A 24426-nucleotide genomic window follows, 5' to 3' on the forward strand; every position below is an offset into this window, starting at 1 on the left:
GAGGGTGTAAATCTTTACGGGAGTAGAAAGCCTCATCTTTCTCCCGCAGAGCAGCTGGTAGTTTCGAACTGCTGACCTTGCAGTTCACAGCCCGATTCGTAACCACTACGCTACCAGAGTGGGTAGCCGGCACCATTTAGTGCTTCAGGTTGAAGAGTAGTGAAGACTGAGCTCCATATGGCCCATTAGTCCTTTAAACTCATTGTTTTCTTTTGTCTTGAATTGTCTTTACTCTTCTTTGCTCAAATGGAAGAAATCAATAGTTGCCTCTTAGATGGCTGCTCACAAGCTTGTAAGACTCCAGTCTCTACTCATTCTCCAAGGAAAACTGTAGACCATTGTCTTTGTGGACTTTGTTATGTCAATTGGCCTAGCTATCCCTGGAGACTATGGACCTATGTTCCCAACCCCAGTGACTCATTCCATCAAGGTGTTTGCTTACGGCTAAGAAGTTTGCCTACCTCTGACACCTGAGTGTTCTACAGTGTATTTGCAACACTTACAAATGCATATGTAAAGATATCCTTAGCCAAATCTATACGTAGTTATGTATATAGTCCCATTTGCCTTCCCACACCCATTCAGCCTGCATGTCTATCTATATATTCATTTGTAGATTGTTATTGCCACTGTTATTGCAGGATTGCATATATAATAATAGTATTTATCTTTTTTTGCCTTGAACTGCTAAGCACCTCTCAGTGTCTTCCTTTGCCTTGGTCATGCTGTGTTGCCCTCCCTCTTATTGTTTATTGCCTTCCTTTCACCCAAGTTAACAGGAGTCTACGCTCTAGTTTGTCATTTTTCCTTCCTTTTCCGTCCCATCCCTGGTAGCTATCAAAGAATATTTCCTTCTGTGTGTAAACCTTTTCATATCATTTTAGCATTGTGGTGTCATACAATATTTGTCCTTTTGTGATGAACTTACTTCACTTAGCATAATGCCTTCTAGGTTCATCCAGGTTATGAGGTGCTTTTTGGATTCATTGTTACTCTTTAATGTTGCATAGTATTCCATTGTGTGGATGTACCATGGTTACTTACTGAGTTTTTAGTAACTTGGTATTCATTTCCATTGAAAGTCAAGCAGGACTTTTTTCTCCAAGAATAGGTTACTCTGCTCATTCACCTTCTCTACTTTCTGCCTAGCTTGTTCTCCAGAGGTCAGTGGGAAATGGTGTAGCAGCATCTGTCACTGCCAGAATGGAGGCACCTGTGATGCCCTGAATGGGCAGTGCCAATGCCCCTCTGGAGTTCACGGAGCAGCCTGTGAAACCGGTATGAACTCCTGTTACTGGCCTTATACATTCTTATGGTTTCTAATTGGAAATAAGCTAAATGAAATCTGCATCATATTTTTTAAGATTTTTTCTGAAGATGTAGAAGTCTGTATCTGTCTATACAACAGTGCAATGCTTTGACTTATGACATGTGTAAGAGAACAAAACAAGTGATGCTTAAAACTCCAGGGTGAATCCTGACAGAGAAAGGGTTTTAGATTTTTTTTTTTTTTCCTGCTGCTGCTGCTGAGCAAAAAGTTAAGTTTGTGCATGCAGGTTTGGACATAGGAGCTGGGGAAAATTCATTTGCTCTGCATAGTAAAAGGAAGAAAGAATGGAGCCCCTTGGGCAAGCCAGGCAGAGAAAGAGATGAAAATCAGAGAAGAAAAGGAGGGGCCTAGGAGAGCAAGAGGGAGACAGATGATGGATGAAAAAGTCCCAAAATACCAGTGAGGAGGCCACATTTCCCATTTGGGTTGATAAGGCATACAAAAAAAGAAGCAGCTTATACAGGCACAAGAGCCAAAGACAGAGAGTCAATGAAGATATAAGTCCCCAAGGATTTGCAGAAATCATGGGGAGTTTATTAGATTCTCACAGATAACGGAACTGGGGAGATGGAAATAAAGTTTACTTAACTCCCTGAGGAGCAGGGAGGCCCCTGCTGGCATCCCAGTTTCTTATCCCTGTGAGTAGTGTTATTCATTTATTCAAAAATATTTATTAAGTTTTCAAGGCACTGTGCCAGGCATTATGATGTGATAACACAGAAACAGGAGGATACAAAGACCCTGGTATTTCTGTATAGTATTTACAGTCTTATTCAAGAAAGGCACAGATTACAAAGGTTGGTAGGTATTACAAGCTAAATATTACAAGGTGGTTGGTGATAAGAGCATAAGGAACTGATGTAGACTATGTGAGAGACTTTTGGAAAAGTGATTCTTAAGCAGAAACCTGCAAACTAAGTAGAAATAAGACAAGAGTAGAATGAGGGAAGATCATTCAAGGCTGAGAGAGCCACACGTAGCCTGACTCTGAAGTATTAAAAAGGGTGAGGATGCATTGGAAGAATTGGCCAGAAGGTCAGCCTGCTCAGCACAGTGTAGCAAAAATAGTCAAAGAGATATCGATGCAACATGAGGTCAACCAGTGTGGGAACTTGTAGGCCTTGTTAAATTTAGGGTCTCTAAAGAGGAAGGCCCTCAACTAGATGGACTGACACAGTGGCTGCAATAGAGGTCTCAGATTTAACAAAGCTTGTACATAGTAGGGCACTATGAATTGGAGCCAACTCTGATTTTAATCAGAGGATACAAAACCATATTTGTGTTCCTAACAACAGCAAAGGCTCTGGTAGCATAGTGGTTACGAATCAGGCTGCGAACCTTAAGGTCAGCAGTTTGAAACAACCAGCCGCTCCATGGGAGAAAGATGAGGCTTTCTACTCCCGTAAAGATTTACACCCTCGGAAATCCTGTACAGGGTCGCTATGGGTCGGAACCGACTCGACGGCATTTAACAACAACAACAGCAAAAAGAAGCCCTGGTGATCGAGTGATTAAACATTCAAGTGCTAACCTTAGGTTTGTTGTTGTTAAGGGCCGGTACTCATCTAGGGTTTCCGAGGAGTGACTGATGGGTTTGAACCACTGACCTTGCTATTGCTATAAGCTAATCAGCCCAGTGCTTTTGCGTTAGAATTCACCTGGTGCTATGTGGAAGAAAGACGTGACAATCTGCTCCAGTAAAGATTTACAGCCTTGGAAATCCTATCGGATACTATGCCCAATCCGGTTGCTATGAGTTGGAATTGACTTGACTTGACTCCAGAACATTCCAAAACCAAACAATGAGAGCAACGATAGTTCAGTGGTAAAACTCTCTCCATCTCTGTGGGAGACCCAGGTTCAGTTCCGGCCATTGCATCTCACGCACAAGCACTATTTGTCTGTGGTGACTGAACACCAGCTAACAAGGAACCAAACACCAAACAGCAATAGCAATTCATTAAAGGATTTTAACTAGAGGATACATCAAGTTTTTGGATTTACAACGATCCCTCTAGGAGCCCTGGTAGTGTAGTGGATTATAAACTAAGCAGTTAAACACAAGGTCAACAGTTCAAATCTACCAGTCACTCCTTGGGAGAAAGATGAGACTTTCAACTCCTGTAAGGACTAACAGGCCGGAAACCCTATACAGGGTCACTGTGAGTCAGAACGGACTTGACAGCATTTAGCAACAAAAAATCCAAACAGATTGGAAATAATGTTTCACTTTCCCAGGCATCCATCCTGCAGCAACCCTACAGCAAATTTTGCATGTGTGTGATTCTTGCTTTGTTTGTCCTTCCACCCTCCAGGATGCCCAAAAGGATTTTTTGGGAAGAACTGCAAGAGGAAATGTAACTGTGCCAACACTGGTCATTGCCACAGGGTTTATGGGGCCTGTATGTGTGAGCCGGGACGCTACGGGCGCTTTTGTCATCTGAGTAAGTCACGGTCACAAAATTGGCTTTCTGTGTGAGGCATGGAGGCTCAGAGAAGTAGAGACACTATATTAAATAAAGGGAGAGATTAAAACACATAAAATAGTTTTGTAATTATATCATATGATGCTTATAAACATATGATGAATACGTTCTAGTTTTTTATTTTACCTTAAATGATAGAATCTAGAATTTTGTAAGTGAAAGAATATATTTCTAAATTTTCCTTTTAAAGTAAACGTTTCCTTTAATTATTGTTGTTCTTAAATGCTGTTGAGTAGGTTCTGACCCATAGCGACCCTGTATGTTGTTGTTAAGTGCCGTCGAGTTAATTCCGACCCATAGCAACCCTGTATAGGGTTTTCAAGAAGTAGCTGGTGAGCTTGAACTGCCGACCTTACAGTTCAAATGGCTTTGCAATCTGGTGCATTAACCCACTGTGCCACACCAGGACTCCAGCGACCCTGTATAAAAGGTGTTAATAGTTCTTTGAAATGAATTTTTGACACTTTAAGGGAATTAAATATTAAGGGCATATCTCTTTTTCCTGGGGGAGGAAAATATTGAAAGTGCCATGGGCTGCCCAAAGAACAAACAGATCTGTGTTGGAAAAAGTGCAGTCCGGACATATTGTCAGGAGGAACAAGTCGCTGGAGAAGGATATCATGTTTGGTAAGGTGGAGGGTCATAGAAAAATACAAAGACCCCTAGCTAGATGGATTGGCAAAGTGGCATCATCAATGAGCTCAAGTGTGGCAACAATTGTGAGGTTAGTCCAGGATTGGGCAGTGTTTTGTTCAGTTGTGCATAAGGTCCCTATGAGTCGATACCAACCCCATGGCACTTAACAACAATACAAAACATTAGGCACTCTGGTAGCATAGTGGATTACGAACTGAGCTACTAACGGCAAGGTCAGCGGTTCAAATCTACCAGTCACTCCATGGTAGAAAGATAAGGCTTTCTGCTCCAGTAAAGATTTACAGCCTCAGAAATCCTATACAGGGTTGCTATGAGTCAGAACTGACTCCACGGCACTTAACCCCCACCACCACCATCACTAATGCAAACCAAAATTATTCCCTAAAATTTCCCAAAATTGTTCATTTTCTTACATGTTAACCATCAATTACATTTTGCAAAAGTACAAGAAAACAAGATGACCAATATATAGCTAGAGGTCTTCAAAAACTTTGTGGAAAAATTCCATTAACTTTTAATCCCATCTTCCATGAACTTCTAGAAGGCCGTTGGTACTTCAACCCATGGATAGTGTTGAGGATTTCTCCTAGGGGAATGTTCACCTTCATACCACATAACTGTGAGCCTGAATCTCTCCCCATTCTACTGCTCTACCTAGTATATGCCCCTCCACTTCTTTTTTCTGTGTTTTTCTTTTATATTATTGTGGTAAGTACATATTAGAATAAAATGTTTTCTGTTTCATTATTTTTACATGCACAGTTCAGTGACATTAATTACATTAATTATACTGTGCGACCACTAGCTATTTTCACTTTTTTCCATCACCCCACACTGAAGCTCAGAGCCTCCTAATCAATGACTCCCACAATCTCCTTCTTCCCACCCCTGGTGATCACCAATCGATTCTGGTCTCTATACATTGGCCTATGGAGTCTGGGTGGCACAGTGGTTAAGTGCTCAGCTGCTAACCAAAAGGTCTCGGTTTGAATACACCAACCGTTCTGTGGGAGAAAGATTTACAGTCTTGGAAACCCTGGGACAGTTCTATTCTGTCCTCCAGGGTCCGTATAACTGAGTCAGAATAGAAAGAACAACAGTGGATTTGGGGTATACAATTGCCTATTCTAGATATTTGATATAAGTGAGATCAATACAATATTTGGCTTTTTGTGTCTGATTTATTTCACTCAGTATCCCTCCACTTTTGCTTGGATCTTTCCTTATCTACAACTCCTTCCTGAATGTGCTTCAGTAATACATCCTTCCTGACAGAGATTGATTAGAGTCTTACTTGTATTTTTAGTTGGATGTTCATGAGTCTTATCAATTTCATAAAAGATACATTTCTTGAAAGCAGAGGCTATATTATTTACCCATTAAGAGAGACAGGGAAGGTGTCATAGAAAACTTGGTCCTGACAAAATCAACAGGAAAGGGAATGGAAAAGACATGGGTACATATGGAAAAAGGAAGTGTGGATGCCATATTCTAGAGCAACAAATATTGCCCAATAATGATCAACAAACAAAGATAGCGCCATTTCTAATATTTCTACTCTAGCGCAACAAGACAATTCCCATTTTGGGTTACAACTTTGTGTATCTTGTAAAGTAATATCAGATGTGTTGGTACAAATAAAAAAATAATTGACCTGGCCAAGCATATAAAGAACTAGCTTTCAGAGGCATAAAATTAAAGATATTAGGGTTAAAATAATAATAACAAATTTTTTATTCATCTGCATCTTGTGAGGAGTTAAAACCCAGAGAAAAATCTGACAAACAGGTTTGTTGTTATTGTGGTTGATAGTGATTCACTTTTCAGTATGACCATCCATAGGGAGAATGTGCACATTCCAGTCATCTAGGATTCCCTTATTGCTTAGACGTGTGTGTTGTTGTTGTTGTTGTTAAGTGCCGTCGAGTCGGTTCCGACCCATAGCGACCCTATACAGGGTTTCCGAGGGTGTAAATCCTTACGGGAGTAGAAAGCCTCATCTTTCTCCCGCGGAGCGGCTGGTAGTTTCGAACCGCTGACCTTAAGGTTCGCAGCCCGATTCATAACCACTGCTACTTACCTGACCCCAGAGATACTTGATTCTGTAACAATAATTAGATATTGAGCTATCAAGTCCTCCACTCTTTTTTTTCCACCAAGACTATTTCCATATTTCCATATTAAAACAGTCAACTGTTACATGTAAGTACTCCTTTGTGCCTGAGTTGTCCGCGAATCACAATATATGTTGATCCAGGAAAGGTAGGACATCTACCTGGAATGAGTAAGACAAGAACAACATCACGGCAAAAAGTAGCTCTGAGAAATCTTGGATCCTGATGAACCTAATAAAGGATTAGAAATTTGAAAGTAGAACGGAAGTGATAGAGTGTGTGAAGCACTTTTAAGTGAAAAGTGACCCTGTTAATAATTCTGTTCTGCTTTAGTGTTGATTCTGGACTGTTCCTGCCAAATGGAATGGGTCACCTTACATATTATTATTGTAGCCACCACTTTGAATGACCTCTGTTCATGTCCCTTTGCATCCCTTGGAAAGTTACCTATTTTGTTCTCTCCCAAGGGCTTCCTATGCAAAGCCAGTATGTACAAACAATTACCTTAAGCCTGGAGGACACTTGAAGAATCTTTATTTGATAAGTCCCTTGAACATCTATTAGAGAGGACAGGTAAAAATATGTAGCTATATAAAAATGTATATCCAAAGAGAATATAATTCTCTTTATATTGTAAAGAGAATTGAATCACTTTAAGTAAATGCTCAAAGATAACTCTATGGATATATTTCCCTGAATGAAAAGACAGGACTTTCTTTCAAATTAGAAATCCTTAAAGCTCAGTGCTATAGGAAACATAGTAAAGAGAAGGCAAGCATCAGTTGCCAAAGATGTGGTCAAGATAATGCTGCTGCCATGAAGAAAGCTTTGTCTTATCTCCTTGTCGTAAAGCATTTCCCATTACTGTAAAATGGAAGGGGGTGAAAACAATGGAAAGCCTTCACTTAAATGCTTGTCCATCATCTCCATGCTGCAGCAAAATGAATATGGGGCCTGGCAGGTCTTAGCAACCCTTGGAGAATATTAACTATAGGCACCAATAGAGCACAATGAGAAGCAATTTCTATTCTGGAAGCACCAAAGCCTTTTAAGTAGTTCAGGCTCACTGTTCATGTCCAGTTGCCAAAAAGCAAATGAATTGCCTGATTTGAAAGAATGTTTGTTTCCTTTTTTTTGTTGTTGTTGGCAATCAGGATGAGCACCTTGTATTCTCCACAACCAGTCACTGCAGAACTGCATGCCTGTGCACTAACAATTTAAAATAAACAAAGCATGGTTTTCAGGTGACCGGTTTGCCTCAATCTGCTTACAGACTGTCCCAGGGGGACCTACGGAGCTGGCTGCTCTTCAGAATGTCAGTGTGTGGAGGAGAACACCCTGGAATGCAATGCCAAAAATGGTATTTGCACCTGCAAATCTGGTTACCAAGGCAACAGATGCCAGGAAGGTACAATCTGATGATAGATTTTCTTTTTGTCTCTAATAACAGTGTTCAGCCTTTGTCCAGCACCATATGATCATTAATTAGTTAATCCGCCAGTGTCCTCAGGAGACAGGTGAGCTTTATTAATCCCTTATTTGCAGGTGAGGAAACTGAGACACAGGGTAATAAAGTTCTTTAACCTAGTCTTCTTGGTCTCTGCTGTTGGCTGCCCCCTTGGTAGTTTAAGCAAGGGAAGTAAGGTCACATTGCAGAAAATCTTGTACTAAGGAGATTAAAGATAGTCATTTCTTTGATCTGAACTAATCAACCAAGGGCACTTCTAGCTTTCAGAACTAAAGAATGTTGTTATTGTTAAGTACCATCAAGTTGGTTCCAACTCATAATGACCCTGCTTACAGTTTCCAAAGAGCAGTTGTTGACTTTGAACTGCCAACCTTGTGGCTAGCAGTCCAGTGCTTATCCTACAGTGTCACACTAAACTCCAGAGTTAAAGAATAGTTTTCTTTATATTTAAAGATTGATCATTCTAACAAATAGATTTCAAAGATTCCTAATCATATTAGAACATTTTAAAATTTATGTGTTCATTTGCCTTGTCCTTTCTCAAATTTCTAAGTATTATATAATTTTTAGAAATACTTACATTTAAAAGTATATGCAAAATATCAGTCCCATTGTAGGCAAGGTATATATGTAATATAATTATGTAATATATATGTATATGTTACTTAAAATGGGAATCATATTGTACAATACTTTTATATTAAATATCATATAAAAATATATATGATATATGTAAATTTGGAATCCTGGTATGGCGCTGCAGGATAATGCACTGGACTGCAAAGTCAGTGGTTCAAACCAACCAGCCACTCCTCAGAAACCCTATACAGAGTTGCTATGAGTTGGAACAGACAGAAGGCAATTAACAACAGCATATGTAAAATTGTAAAATGTGTATTATATAAAGATGTGTATTTGTATTATATATGTGTCTGTGCATAGATGCATATAAGGTTTGGAAAAGACAATTCCCAAATGTTACTAATAGCTGTCTCTAACTTGTGAAATTATAGAATACTTTTCCCCAGGTATTTATTTACATGGCTAACTCATTCCCTTTTATCAAGTAGTCCTATGCTACTTTCTCATGGAGTTTTTTTCTGTATGATCCTACTTTTAATTAATTGCCTAATCTTCCTGAAAGAAACCCTGCTGGTGCCGTGGGTTAAACATTGGACTGCTAATCAAAACATCTGAGGTTTGAACTCTCCAACCATCCAGAAGGAGAAGGATGTAGCAATCTGCCTCTGTAAAGCTTTATATCCTTGGAAACCCTTAGAGGAGTTCTAGTGTGTCATATAGGGTCACTATGAATTGGTAAAAACTCGAACAGCAGTGAATGGATAGATAGGTTGGTCTCCCTGAACCTTTTTTTCTATAGAGCTTATCATCTGCTAACGTATTGCTGTTGTTGCTTTTGTTCAGTAACCCCGAGTTTGTTACAACTCATAGTGACACTGTATAGGGCTTCTGAGGAGCAGCTGGTAGATTTGAACTGCCAGCCTTGTGGTTCACAGTCCAGTGCTGATTCTATAACACCACACCAGGAGTCTAACCAATTCTCCTACAGGAGCAAAGGAAGACTCATCTGTCTCATGAGAAGTGGATGGTGAGTTTGAATTGCCCATCTTGTAGTTAGCAATCCAGTGCTTATCCTACAGCACCACCTATATACTCTGATCATTTATTAGATTGACTATTTATTGCCTGACTCTTTTTTTTTTTGGCTAGAATCTGTAATTAAATATGCATATTCTAATCTTTCTTTTGTGTGTGTGTTTTTTAAGTTTTTATTGTGAATTATGTGATAGTTTACATGGGAGAACATTAGCTTTACATTTATCCTATTGTATTTTGTTTTCATTGCAATGATTACAATCCCATCCTTACATCATCAAACAACCAAAAGGTACACCCCGCAAGCCTGCCCCCTAGCCGCCAGCACACAGACCCTCTCCCTTCCTGAGTCCAGAGTCCCCAGTTGCTCCATCTCTCCACGCCATCATCTCTGCCTCCATCTCTGGCGTCACTGCTTCTCTGGGTAGGGTCCCACACTCCACTCCTCTCCCTTGATGGCCCCAGGGTCCTCTGCTCCTGGACTGCAAAATCAACCACTCAACTCCTCTTGTTACAAAATGTCTACCTTTACATTTCCAACCCTTCCAGTCAGTCCTGATAGCAATTATTTACTATTGTACCACAGTTGTACCACAATTGCACCACAATTATTTACTATTGTACCCATCTCCTTTCATCAGCCCCATTCAGGCAGATTGGAAACCACTCAGTGATTTATTTCTTATTGGTACATTCTTCCCTTGTTTTCATATACTTTGCATTAACTCAGAATTAAGGCCTGACAAGCTAATTCTGACAGGTTACAACCTTGAAAACCCAATGGAGCATTTGTACTCCGCACACATGGGAGTCCCTATGAGTTGGAATCAACTGGATATCAGCTAACAACAACAACAACAACTCTTATATTTAGTATTCTTCTCTTTAATTCACAGCAATAGTGAGCATATAACAAACACAAATTATCACTCATACCTCAAGTGAACATTTTGCCTTTGCAGTGACCTGAAGGGCAATCTTGTTTAAAATGAGGAGGGGATATGGGTTTGAAAGGTGGTCCACCTGCAGAGACAGGTATTGGGGTTGAAAGTTGTCTTGGATCCTCATGTATCACACCTTACTCCTTGTATTGCTACCTTCCTAGGGTCAGCAGGACTTATGTGGAGCTAAATAAAAACCTGAGTATGACTTTTCTGGGGTAGTCCTGTGGCTATGTAATTAGAATATGTGAGCAGCAATGTCCATCTGTAAAGAGAAGGACTCTTTAGCTTGTTTGTGACTTTCTAAGCTCTAAGGAAAGGACTTGGGGAACTGGAAGCCTGACATTACCTAAATATGTTTAACATGATATAAAAGTAGGTCCCACACCAGTGTCTGTCTCCTCCCACTCAACTGATTTTTTAGCCCAGAATGGTCCCCTTATTTATTCCTCTGCTGAAAAAGGCATGCCCTGTAAGGCAGTGTACGTGGAGACAATACCATATATGCACACCTGGACAAATTTAATTTATTCTGATAACATTTTCTTAAAACAGTTGCTGAATATACCATAGTGGAAAAATGCTTCTAAGATTCCCACTGTGAAGGAAAATGAATTGAAAGGATATGTAAATCAGCAAAATAAAGAGGTCACCATAATCTCTGGAAAACATATTATTTTTCAATCAGATAACTTTGTCCAATTCTGATATTTTTGTCTAGCCACAAAATGAAATTATGAATCAGACTAGAGCGGGTGAATGGGATCGCCATGATTGGCAGCTGAAATCAAGGCGAAAAGAGCTCTCCAGGAGTTGTGCGTGATGAAAATCAGTCCTGTTGTTGTTTTTATTTCTCTTTTTTAAAAAGAGTGAAGTAGCCCAAGTGCTCCTAGAGCCAGACATATCTTTAAAAATCTTAACTCCAGACCTAGATTGCAGATGAATAGGTAATTAAAGACCTCAGATTGTTTCAATGGTACTAATGAACACCACTCTCCACAATCAGCAGTCGGCCTTATTTAGTCTATCAGCAAAGACTTCTAAGAGCAAAAGATTGGTTTCTACAACTAATCTATGAAATGGTTGAAAAAAAAAAAAATGTCTTTGCTTTGTTTTGATTAGTTTGTAGCTTGGGGTATTTGGACCCCAGCTGCAAATAGACCTATGATGTGGGAGAAGCCTTTGTGGCCCAGAGAACTCCTTGAGTTCATCTGAAATGACCTATACATACGTCACCATTAAGACTGCTAGAGTTTTGTTGCAGTCATTCCAGATTTGACAAACTTCCAATGTTGAGCTCTGGTGGGTTTCTTACAGAATTGTCTTTAAGAATCCTGAGTACTTAGTATTGTAGATTAAGTTGTAGTAATGCTTGCAAGTACAAGCTTCCAAGGCCAGCAGATCTGGGTGTAAATCCTACTTAGCTACTTATTAGCTAGGTGACTCAGTTTATGTCACTTAACTTCTCTAAGCCTCTGTTTTCCAACATGGTGAGGTACGGTGGGGGGTGGGTGGATGGGATGAAGATAAAGTTGCTTATGCCACCAGGTGGTGTTTATGGCAAAATGAACTCATTTGGACAAAGCCACTGACATAAACTTAAATGATCAAATGATAACAGCCAGGTACAAGATGAAAATTCCAGAAAATAAGATAATCCTATTCAGAGTCTTCAACAAAGGCAGGAAGATACTTCACCCTTGTAGGATATAACTGCTCATTTGGTATATATTTAGAAAAATTTCTCTGTTTTCCATGTGTTAAGAGGATACTTCCCACCAACTTTCTACTTGCAGTGATTCTGATGAGAGGACATACACTGAAACATCTAACTGAATCTTCATCGGTCCCAACAGCATTGCAGGTCCTTCTCCAATTCAAAGGGCATTCCAAAAAAGCAGCATGCAACCCCTTTTCCTCACCTGGTGCATTGTACACGCTCACAAAATATACAAATTACAAACATCTGGTGTAGTAATTCTGGTTTACAGAAAAAGAAAAGGCTAGGAAAATAGAATTCAGGCCACCATTTAGGTGCAACTTCCTGAGCACCAAGCCTCCTGAGCTTCTTTTACAAATTACATCTCATTTTCAGATTTTGTTCTGTGCAACTGCCTCCTAGGATATATATCAACATTGTTTCCATTGTTACTGTCTGAAAAACCACATTTTCAGCAAAAAGCCAACCTCTGTATCTGTATTTCCAAAGTGACAAGCTATAGCATCATGTTGATTTCTTCAGGGAATATTTTTGGAAGTGTCATAAATCCTCGGAGGCTTCTACAATGTTCCTTTCTTTGCTGCTTGGTCTACACACACACACACATGCATCCAATTTTCCAACTCACTTAGGCAAAAGCTGAAATCTGAGATCACCTTGAGATTTACCAATAGTCTAAGCCCCTGTCTTTTTCTTTCTTTTTGCCTTACAAGCCTGCCCTGATGGCCTCTGGGGACCAGAGTGTCAGTTCTCCTGTGGACCCTGTGAGAATGGAGGTCAATGCAACAAACAAGATGGGAACTGTGACTGCACTCCTGGTTACACGGGAAAATCCTGTACCATACGTAAGTCATAGACCTACACAGCATAAACAACAAGTTATCAATCAAATGGTTAGCTTTGTACTTTTATTTCTTTTAAAACCTTTTAACTGTTATACAAGATATTGCTGTGTTAGGGTACATATTTCAATTACTATTTCTGTGTAGCAAACCACCCCAATGCTTAGTGACTTACAACAATGTTTTCTTATGTCTTTAGAGCAAATAATTTCTAGGCTGATGAGGTGATGCTCCTGCTGGAGTCACTAATTCAGTTGGTTGAGTGTATTCACTTGGTTGATGCGCTGGGACTAGTGCAGGGTGGACCTCTTCACAAGAGAAACTTGGCTTTTCTCTACAAAGCCTTACCACAGGTTACCTTGGGCTTCCTCATAGCATGACAGTCTAAGACACCATTCCAAGAAGGAGCCCTTTAAATGTGTAAGAAGATATATAAGATGTCAAAACTTCTAGCTCAGAAGTTCACTTCCTCCACCTTCTACTGGTTACAGCAAGTTATAAACCAACCCAGACTCAAGGGGAGGAGAAAGATTCTACCTCCTTATAAAAGGAATAGCAGAATCTTATTGCCAAAGACCTGAAAGTTGGAAGTTACGGTTGCAGTCATCTCTGGAACCAATCTGCCATAGTATACTATTTAAAGCTACATTGAAAGGCACTTTAAGAACCTGTTAGACTCGATTTATCATTTTTGTCAGAGCAGAAGCATATTATAGACTGATTTAAAAAAAAAAATGATTAGCTAAACTGAACCTGCTTCAAAGAGCCAGTGAACTGCTCATCTGCAATCTCATTTTCTGGTTGTGATTCTTACATAGCCTGTTTTCACCCTGCCTGTATTTCTGCTATGCAATGAATTGTTTAACATGACCCTTCTATCTAAATCATCTGTAACCTTCTCACCAAATGACTAGGAAGGACTATGCAAAGGTGAGGTGCTGATAACCCACTTAGGGGATTGGATAACTCGCTAATAATCTAAATAAGGGGCATGCACCTTGTGGGTGTTGGATCCTGCAAATAAGCTATATGAAATCTAAAGTGGAGATCACTACCATCAATTAAGTAGAGCCAGGAGTGGAGCATGTTCTTTGGACCCAAGATCTCTTTGATAGACTTCCTCAATCCAGGAGACAAAGAGCTGAAACACAGAAGAGCAGTGAGAAGCAGTGGCAGAGAAACAGCAGCAGCAGACGCAGCAGGACAAGGAGCACAAGACAGAGAAATTCACAAGACAGACTTCCCAGGCCACAGAGCTAGAACACTGAGTACCTTCAGGCAAGAGGCTTGCCAGTGGAGTGGGGTACCTCTGAGCACTTACTGGTAGAGCTAAAGCAGCTTTATAACACTTTTACCAGAACAGTGGGGACCAGGCCAAAGGGCTAAGAGTCAAAGAAGAGTGTGCCTACAGGCATAGCTAAGAAGAGACTCTCACAATGGAAGAACTGTGTCCTGAGCATTCCTGAACCTGAACTGTTATCTGAGTTCCTGGACCTGAATTGTAATCTGTTACTTCACTAATGATGCCCTTAACTGTGAGTTTGGTCTGTGGGTTCTGTGTGGCCATTGTAACTAATTACTGAACCCAGCAGAGAAGTAGAGAGGAATGGTCGATGTCAGAATTGGTAAAACATTTGGAGCGTGGAGGTATTTCTGACCTCCACCTCATAGGAAATCAGCCTTAGGCTGTTGATTATGATCTTTCTCCCCTGTCCCTAAATTTAGAGATCAGACACAGCCTCTAAACCACTGTTACAATTTCCTTCTCTACTCAGTTGACAAGGAAACTAAAAGTTACTTGAGAACTTGGGGACCACTATGGGCTGGGTGGCAATGATGGTATTTTTACAGTGCTATTTCAAATGTGTCTAATAAAGATGAACAAAAGTCTGCTGTTTGCAATTGTCTATCATTCTGTAAAGTGTGAACATGATTTGAATCAAATTTCAGTGCTTAGGGCTTTCTATAAACCTGCACGCAAATGCACCTAGAAATATTAGCCATAAATATAAAATCTAATGCCAAGATAGCATTTAGCACAGCTAATCAGCTAATCATTTTGGAAAATAGATTCTTGCCCCTCAGGATAACCCTCAAGCAAGAGTGATAGGACAAGATCTTTACCTGACAATCTTTCTGTTACAAGGACATAGTTCCTACTCCAGTGCTGTCCTTCTGGCACTGATGACACACATTTCAAGCAATATAAAAGTTTGCCAGAGGAGCACTTGCTTATCCTTAACCTGTTTGTTTGCTTTAAAAAACAAACAAAGAAAAAAATAACTTCAAGAATTGACATATTCAAAAGATAGTTAGTCACTTGCTATGCTATTTCCACACTGAAGTGACATTTTCTCTTGTCCAACTCAACTTAATGAAATGATTATTAATCAGGGAGTGATAAACTTTATACTGTTTCAATTGCCAGGTGATATAAATAGACTATTTTAAAACAAGGGAAGAACAAGATAAACTCTCATTCTTTTAAATATTAATTTTAGTAATTACATTGCATCTTGCTTCCTTTCTAATATTTCTAACCCTACGAGAATATTACATGATAATCCTGAGAGATTTTTTTTTGATGATGAGTGATAACATTCTAATTTTATTAGTAACATGAGATAACATTGAATTTAATAAGCAGAAATAATCTCTGAGTCCTAAACCCAGCTCAATTTCAGTGTTACATGCTATTATCTGGATTTATGCACACAGATGCAAATACAAATTAGATATCACCATAATAAGATATTTAAATAAATGAATGGAACCAAAAAGGATAGAATTCATTTAAAATGTTTCATTCATACTTCACAAAGAATGTATATGCCATTTTCAAAAGGGCTTGTGTTTGAAGAAAAGCATACAAGATTTCTCTAAATATCCTGCTATGGTGCTTTAAAACCGAGTTACTTTGCATAATGAACTGTAAAAAAATACTTATAGTCTATACAAGGTAATATATTGTGGACTCAGGAGAGACCAAAAAGCTATTTCTAAAGATATTGTCTTTTATATAAATTCGTGTTCAGAAGTTATAAATACAGTATTTGGGGAAAGCTTAAAAACAAGAAAGATTGTATCTCACTGTTAGAAAACTCTGTGTATTATGGTATCCCCATCCCACCCTACCCACTTCCTAAATAATGCTGGTGCATAGCATTGTTGGTTCAGTGATAGAATTCTTGCCTTCCATGCAGGAAAAGTGAGTTTGATTCCAGTCCAATGCACTCATGTGCAGCTATCACTTGTCTGTCAGTGGAGGACTGAAATGTTGCTGTGATGCTCGCCTTAGCCCTCTAGTGCTGCGATCATAGAAATACCACATTTAAATGGCTTTAACCAACAGAAATGGATTCTCTCACCATTTAGGAAGACAGAGGTTTGAATCCAGAGCACCAGATCTGGAGAAATGTCCTTGTTTCATTTCAGCATCTATTGGCCCAAAATGTTTGAAGATATCCATCCATGTGTCTTGGCATCGATCTTTCTCTGCTTCTAGGAGCTTTACAATGCAGGGACCTTAGATGCAAATGGTGCACTTCTCTCCTAGCTCTTTTTTTTTTTTTTTTTTTTGGTGGCAATAGGTCCCCCTGAGCTCTACTTGCTTGCTTATTCTTTTTCATACCTCAAAAAAGATTGGCTCAAAATACAACCTAATCCTGTAAATTGCAGCTAGCCTCATTAACATCATTGTTGTTGTTACATGCCATCAAGTTGGTTCTGAGACATAGTGACTCTGTATAGGGTTTCCAAAGAGCAGCTGGTAGGTTTGAACTGCCGACCTTGTGGTACCCAGTCCAATACTGATCCTACAGTACCACCCCAGGAGTACATTAACATCATAGAAATGAGAATTTACCACACATAGGATAATTCTATCACATCAGGACTGATCACATTACGGAGATGATGATATCATATTAGATATCATCATAGGCGTGATTACTGCATCTTAACTGCTAAATCACTGAGAATTCTGGCCCAACCAAGCAGACACAAAGCCTTAACTATCACAATGCTGAATTACTTAAATGGAGCTTTCCAGACTTAAGCAAACTAGGAAGAAAGACCTGCCAATCTACTTATGAAAACCAGGCAATATGAACTCTAACCACAACTGATCCTGCTCTACTTCAGTGTTATGCATAGAGGCTCCATGAGTTTAGGTCTGAGTCTCTGGTTGACTACACAGCAGCTAACACCAACCGTTAATAGTGTTGGAGAACTTGGTTTCACAGGCACACTCACATCTTCTTGATAAGAAAGTATTATCTTTATGAAAGGGAGTGCAATGACTCTGTAGAATAAGCACTGGACTATGAACCACAAGGTCAGTGGCTCGAGTCGCCCCCAGCTGCTTTGTGGGAGAAAAATAAGACTTTCTTACATCAGATGGCTGTCTTGGAAACCCTGTACAGAGCAACTCAGTACAACGACATCTTTGTGAAGGGCAATTTAGCCTTTTAAAGCAAGCAATTTCTTTGAATTTTTGCCACAGAAATGACTAGAGAAACATCCCCAGCTTTTTCTTTATCTCAACATTATTTATCATAGCAAAAGTAAAAAATAGAAGCAATCTAAATATCCATCAGGAAGTAAATGATTAAACAAATTACGTAACACATCAGGAGACGGTTGTTAGAAAATTAAGATTTATGTTTTGAAAGAATTTATAATGTCATGAGAGTCAACATTAAATGCAATATATGGAGAATGATCCAGATTTGTAGTACATGTATCCATGTATGCCTATGGAAATTTGTAGTACAAAGCACTTCTGAATGTTAGCAGCAGCCATCTCTAGGTGATGAGACTATAAGTAGTAAATATTTCTTCTTTCATTTGTTTATGTATTTTCCATATTTCCTACTTCACATATGGCCTTAATAATTCAGGAAAAGTTGACATTAAAAAAAAAGTTGACATTATAGTTAGACCAATTGTTCACTAAACAATTGGTTGTTCTTGTTTTAAAGTATTTATTACCTGATGGCCTGACCTCTCCCTGTAACAGGGAGGGGCTTTCTGCTGTCTTGTTGGAATGTTCCTCTTTGAGTATATAATTGTTTTGTCCTATTTCACCTGCTATAAATATCAAGCATAACTTAGCATCACCACCAAAATTCTTTAAAACAAAAAACGTAAAAGATAATCATAACGTTTCATTTCCCTTTCTTCAGAAATCCTATTTTCTATTCCTTACTCAATTTGTTAAGAGTTTCTAAACTTTCATCATTTTTTTTTTTACATGACCATTTACAAAATAAGTTTCTTCTCTACTTGAGAAAAGCAAATTTGAGGAAATGGTGGGAAAGACAGAAGAAGAGAGACACTAATTGCAAATAGGAACGCATTCTGTTGTCATCATATGATCAAATCTCATGAAAACCATGGAGATCCCAGGCATGGACCTTTTGCAGTGGTGAACTAGTAAATGTTAAAAGTCGGCTCTCTAAAATATAAATTCCCTGGTTTATAACACTGGATGATTTCCACTGTCTATTTATTCCCTCCATACTTGAATTCAAGCCACCAAGTTTATGTCAACTGGTTTATAAAATTCACAACAATTTGACTATTGGCCTTTGCTAGCTGGTTGTAATATTCTCTGGCATACCCTTGGCTGGTAAATAGTGTGCTCTGAACACAGCAAATGATTTCTCAACTCTGTTTTTTTCTTTTGCTATCAAGAAATAATTACTTTTCAGATGCCTGTTTTACTTTGCTGTTTCTATACTCATAGCCTGTTTGAGATGTGTTATTGGTTTTTTTTTTTTTTTAATTAAACAGCTAATTTTAAAAGTACATTCACAATTCAGCTAATCTAGTTTATTTTTAAAATAAAAATCAGTTAGTTGCCTGAAAGGTTCAAGTTTCAAAAACACGGCAACTGAAGAACACTGCCTGGTTTTATGGTAGACACAGCCTCCTAGTCTTTTCTTCCATAAGCCATGCAGTTAAGGAATTGACTCAGATAAAAGGGAGCATTTACCCTTTTAACAAGACCTAAACTGTTTTCTGGACCCTGTTATGTCAATGTCGGATAGTCACTGGACTGGTAATGATCAGGTTGGCAGTTCTAACCACCAGCTACTCTGAGAAACCCTAAACAGGCTTGCTATAAGTTGGAACTGACTCCGCAGCACACAACAGCACAAGTTTTCCAAATTTCTCCACCACACCCACCACAAACCAAGGTTGAATCTTCCTTTCTGAGGAAATTACTTAAGACAGAAAGAAAGAGGTCATCTAAAATAAAGCAACATTTAGAAAACAATCACAAAAACAATTAAAAGTCTCAAGCATCATCAAACAAGAAGAGGCAAGGTGCAAAAACATGTCTCTCTCTCTCTCTGAAGCATGGTGAATCTGATTTTTAAAGTTGCTGCAAGATAAATTGTATTTAAATAATACATCTCCCATCGTTTCCAGCAGTGAGATGCATTTCCCTTACCAATCTGGTTCTCAGCAGGCAGTCCAGCCTGATGAAGTATCAGCAGAATGTCAGCTCCCACTGAGCAGTGTGACAGAGAGGAGACACTGAAGCAGTGGCAGGCCTTACAAAAAGCCATTGTGCAAATTCAGCTTTAAAAGAGGGACATGGTTGAAGACTGATGAGTACAACGTTGCCAAGGTCTTCATCTCCCATTATACACAGGAACGGAGGGGCGTCATGGTGTAGCTCATTTAGAACCAGTAAGTTGTATAATGGTGGAGCTGGTTTTCAGATTGGTCTTCCTAATGGTGATTTGGTTAATATCGAATTAGCAACTGTGATGATTGTCAGCTTGGTTAGGTTATGATTCTCAGTAGTGGCAGGTGGTTTGGCTGGTGGTGGTTGTTGTTAGGTACCACTGAGTTAGTTCCAACTCATAGTGACCCTCTGCACAACTACGCTGCCCACCCAGTCCTGCATCATCCTCACAATTGTTAGGTTTGAGCCCACTGCTGCTGCCACAGTGCCAATCCATCTCATTGGAGGGCTTCCTCTTTTTTTTTTTTTGCTGACCCTCCACTTTCCGAAGCACAATGTCCTTTTTCCATACTCAATTTGTTGAGGACTCCCCCCCCCCCCCCCCGATAATATGTCTAAAATATGAGAAACAAAGCCTCGGTATCCTGGATTCGAATGAATACTCTGGCTGTACTTCTTCCAATATAGATTTGTTTGTTCTTCTGGCAGTCCATGGTACTTGTAATAGTCTTCTCCAACACCATAACTCAGTTGCATCAATGATTCCATGGTCTTCCTTACCATTACCCAACTCTGAGCTGATTTAATATAGTGTAATCACTTTCCACGATGCAATCTGATGTGATGGATCAGTGGAAAGGGGTTTTCTCTTGGGGCATAGCCTACATCTGCAATGGAAGTGGGTTAGATGTTCAGGCAAAGCTTTCTGTCCTATCTCTCAACTCTACACTCTCCTCATTATATGACTTGTGATTCCTAAGCAGTGCCATGAAGTCAATCCTGACTTATAGCAACCCTATCAAACAGAGTAGAACAGTTCCTTGGGTTTCTGAGACTGTAAATCTTTATGGGAGCAGAAAGCCTCCACTTTCTCCCTCATTTGAACTGTCAGCCTTGAAGTTAGCAGTGCAATGCTTAGCATACTGAATCACCAGTTTCTGCATAAATTCTTGGCCTGCTGCCTGACCTGCAGATTTTGAATTTTCCAGCCCCCACAAACTTGGAACCAGTAGAGGTCTCCATCCTGCTTCTTTCCCTAAAGATTTTGGATTTGCCAGCCCCTACAATTGTGACAGCTGTTTCTCTAAAGTAAATCTATCTATCTATCTATCTATCTATCTATCTATCTATCTATCTATCAAAAATATCTATTTTTGTTTCATTGGTTTTGCTTCTCTAGACAACCCATATAAAACAGCTGCCATTTTTAAGCACAGACCCTTGAGAAAGACTTAGTAGTCAGCCCTGGGCTGTTCCTGTCACCTTTAATAGTGCCTCGGTTAGGTCTTTAAAAATATAATACACCTCTCATACTTTGGACACATTGTCCGGAGAGAACAGTCAATAGAGAAGGATGTCATGCTGGGTAAGGTGGAGGGTCAGAGAAAAAGAGGAAGACCCCCAACGAGATGGATCAGCCAGGTGACATCATTGATGGCGTCGAGTGTGGCGGCGGTAGTGAGGTTGGCCCAGGATCGGACATTGTTTCGTTCTGCTGTGCATGGGGTCAATATGAGTCGGTTCCGACTCGATGGCACCTGACAACAACAACAACAACACATACGTACACACAACGTGACTTATAAAAGTTCATGTGAGAATTCCATTATCTTTTAATTCAATCTTCCATGAACTTTTTTAAGCCCCTTCATATATATAATTTAAAAATAAATAAAAATTAAAAAAAAACAAAGCTCATGCTGGCATTAATTTACAACTCTCAGTGACCAACAATGCCTATGCAAGGAAATGAAAACTTAGTAGCATGAGGGGTCCATCATCAATGTGCCCTCAGCCTCAATTCTGACCACTCTCACATCCATGTACTTCTAAAACATGATGCCATTGTTCATTCGTTGCGCTTCTCTCTAATAATTTTTCTATCCTTCCATTTATTCTGGAGTCCTGGTGTGGCACTGTGGGATAATACACTGGACCTCAAGGGAGGTTTGAATTGCAAGGTCAGTGGTTTAAATTCAGCAGCCGCTATTCAGAAATCCTATACAGGACTGCTATGAGCATGAACCAACTCAAACACACTTAACAAAAACCACAACAGTATATACTGGAGTAGCATTGTAGGATAAGCATTGGACTGCTAACCTAACAATGGTCAGCAATTCAAACCCACTAGGCAAAGAGCTCTGGTCTTGTAGTGGTTATGATCGGTATGCTAACCTCAAGGTTAGCAATTTGAAACTGCCAGCTGTGCCGTGGGAAAAAGATGAGGCTTTCTGCTCCCGCAAAGATTTACATCCTCAGAAACACTGTACAGGTTCGGTATGAATTAGAAATGACTCCACAGCAAATAACCACCATCTCCACCACCAGGCGCCACTCAGAAGCCATATACAGGACCCCTATGATTTAGAACTAACTTGACAGCACTTAGCAAAAACAGTAATACTATATACAAAATAAACAAAGAAAAACATTAAACCTCTTCTTTCCATCACATCAGCCAAAATATTGCATTATAAGTGAGGATGTGTTTGTACATGATTAAGACTATTTATCATTCCTTTTTTTTTTTTTTTCCCTCCCCAGCTCTTGACATACAGGGATGCTAAATGAAACATTTCTGAATTCAATTAAATAATGTTCTTGACAACTTAGTAAAGAAGTTATGATTAAATTTTAATATAGATAACCTACCAATTTAAAACTCCTATATGAGAAAACAGAGTTTAAGTTACTGGAAAATATTCCATAACCTACAGTTGATATATTGGATTTGATTACTTGATGTTTATAGATGGCAAAAGAGAGAAGGGAGCCTGCAACTCTCATCAGGACCACAGGCTCATTGGTCTCTACTCCATTTCTGAAAGTACCTTGGAAAGAAGCTTTTTTCAAAGGATTGAAAAGACTAACAACATAAATGATGATGCTTTATGATTTCTTAGCTTCCTCCAAGATTCTAAATGTATTATCCTCCTGTTCTCACCTCAACATGCACTCTTCATTTTGACATATGTTAGGGCCACCTTGGAGTAATGAGTAAATGTCTCTGGCTCTTAATTTCTGTATATACTAGAATTGATTCAGCTAGATAATATGTAGTTTAATGTGTTAAGAAGGGGCTTCAAAAAGTCTGTGGGAAGATTCCATTATCCTTTAATTCCATTAACTTTCTGAAGCATCCTCATACAACGCCACATAATAACTACAAGAATATTATATATAGTTCGATATATGTTGTTGTTGATAGCTCTTTCAACTTCAGAAATGTTGAGCGTGTTCTTCCATGTGGTTTTCTAACTCCAGGTCTTTGCACATTTCATTATAATGCTTTACTTTGTCTTCTTAAACTGCCCTTTGGAATTTTGTATTCAACTCTTTTATCTCATGCCTTTCATTCACTTTAGCTTCTCAAAAGCAAGTTTCAAAGTGTCTTCTGACATCCCTTTTTGTCTTTTCTTTCATTCCTGTCTTTTTAATGAACTTTTGCCTTTTTCCTGTATGATGTGCTTGTTGTCATCCCGCAACTCTTCGGTCATTAGTGTCTAATGCAACCAGTCTGCTCTTAAGATGGACTCTAAATTCAAGTGCACTATACTCAAGGTCAATTTTGGCTCTTATGGACTTGTTTTAATTTTAAGCTTCAGCATGAGCTTGCACGTGAGCAATTGATAGTCTGTTCCAAGTTAGCCCTTGACCTTGTTTTGGCTGATGTCGTCAGTTTGATTCCTTTGTATTCCATAGTGAGGCACATGTGTATAGTCACCTTTTATGCTGTTTTTAAAAGGTTTTTTCAATGAATAAGTCAATGCTCTTACAAAATTCTACCATACTGTCTCCATTATCATTTCCATCACCAACGCCATGTTGTCCATCGATTGATCCTTCTTCTTTGTTTATAACCTTCATATTCCAATCACCAGAAATTATCAATTGCATATTGATTGCATATTTGATCAATTTAAGACTGAAGAAATTGGTAGAGTTCTTCAATTTCATCATCACTGGATTTAGTGGTTCATGTGTAAATATAAATAATAGTGGTATTAACTGATCTTTCTTGTAGGTATATGAATATTATCCTATCACAGACAACATTATATTTCAAGATACACCTTGAACTTTTCTTTTTTTTTAACAATGATTGGGATATTATTCCTTTTCAATTTGTCATTCCAGGCATTGTATGGTTGCCATATGATTGTCAGATTCAAAATGTTCAATACCAGTCCATTTCAGCTCACTATTGCCTAGAATATTGATCTTTATGCATTCCATTTCATTTTTCACAAGTTCCAACTTCCTAGATTCATGCTTCATACATTGCATGTTCTGATTATTGATAATGTTTTCAGCAGTTTCTCCTAATTTTGAGTTGTACCCCATCAGCAAATGAAGGTCCCGAAAGTTTTACTCCAGTATATGCCATCACGGGCACATCTACTTTGAGCAGGAAGTTCTTCCCTAGTAGTCTTTTGAATGCCTTCCAACCTGAGTGGCTCAACTTCTGACACTATGTCTGACAATATCCGTGGCTATTCATAAGGCTTTCAGAGGCTTAACATTCAAAACAAGTTCACCACTCCTGCT

The 24426-nt window shown here is 39.1% G+C and overlaps 1 protein-coding gene across 1 annotated transcript in view; it reads left to right on the forward strand.

The window, feature by feature from the left end:
• Positions 1–24426, forward strand: part of LOC102833889 (multiple epidermal growth factor-like domains protein 6-like) — a 117420-nt gene that overhangs the window by 37030 nt on the left and 55964 nt on the right. The window contains exons 8-11 of the mRNA XM_006861856.1: positions 1150–1278; positions 3646–3774; positions 7861–7995; positions 13047–13178. Coding sequence (XP_006861918.1) covers positions 1150–1278; positions 3646–3774; positions 7861–7995; positions 13047–13178 — 525 coding nt within the window. The remainder of the gene's footprint in view (positions 1–1149; positions 1279–3645; positions 3775–7860; positions 7996–13046; positions 13179–24426) is intronic.

Source organism: Chrysochloris asiatica, unplaced genomic scaffold, assembly GCF_000296735.1.
Source record: "Chrysochloris asiatica unplaced genomic scaffold, ChrAsi1.0 scaffold00043, whole genome shotgun sequence".
Taxonomy (NCBI): Eukaryota; Metazoa; Chordata; class Mammalia; order Afrosoricida; family Chrysochloridae; genus Chrysochloris; species Chrysochloris asiatica.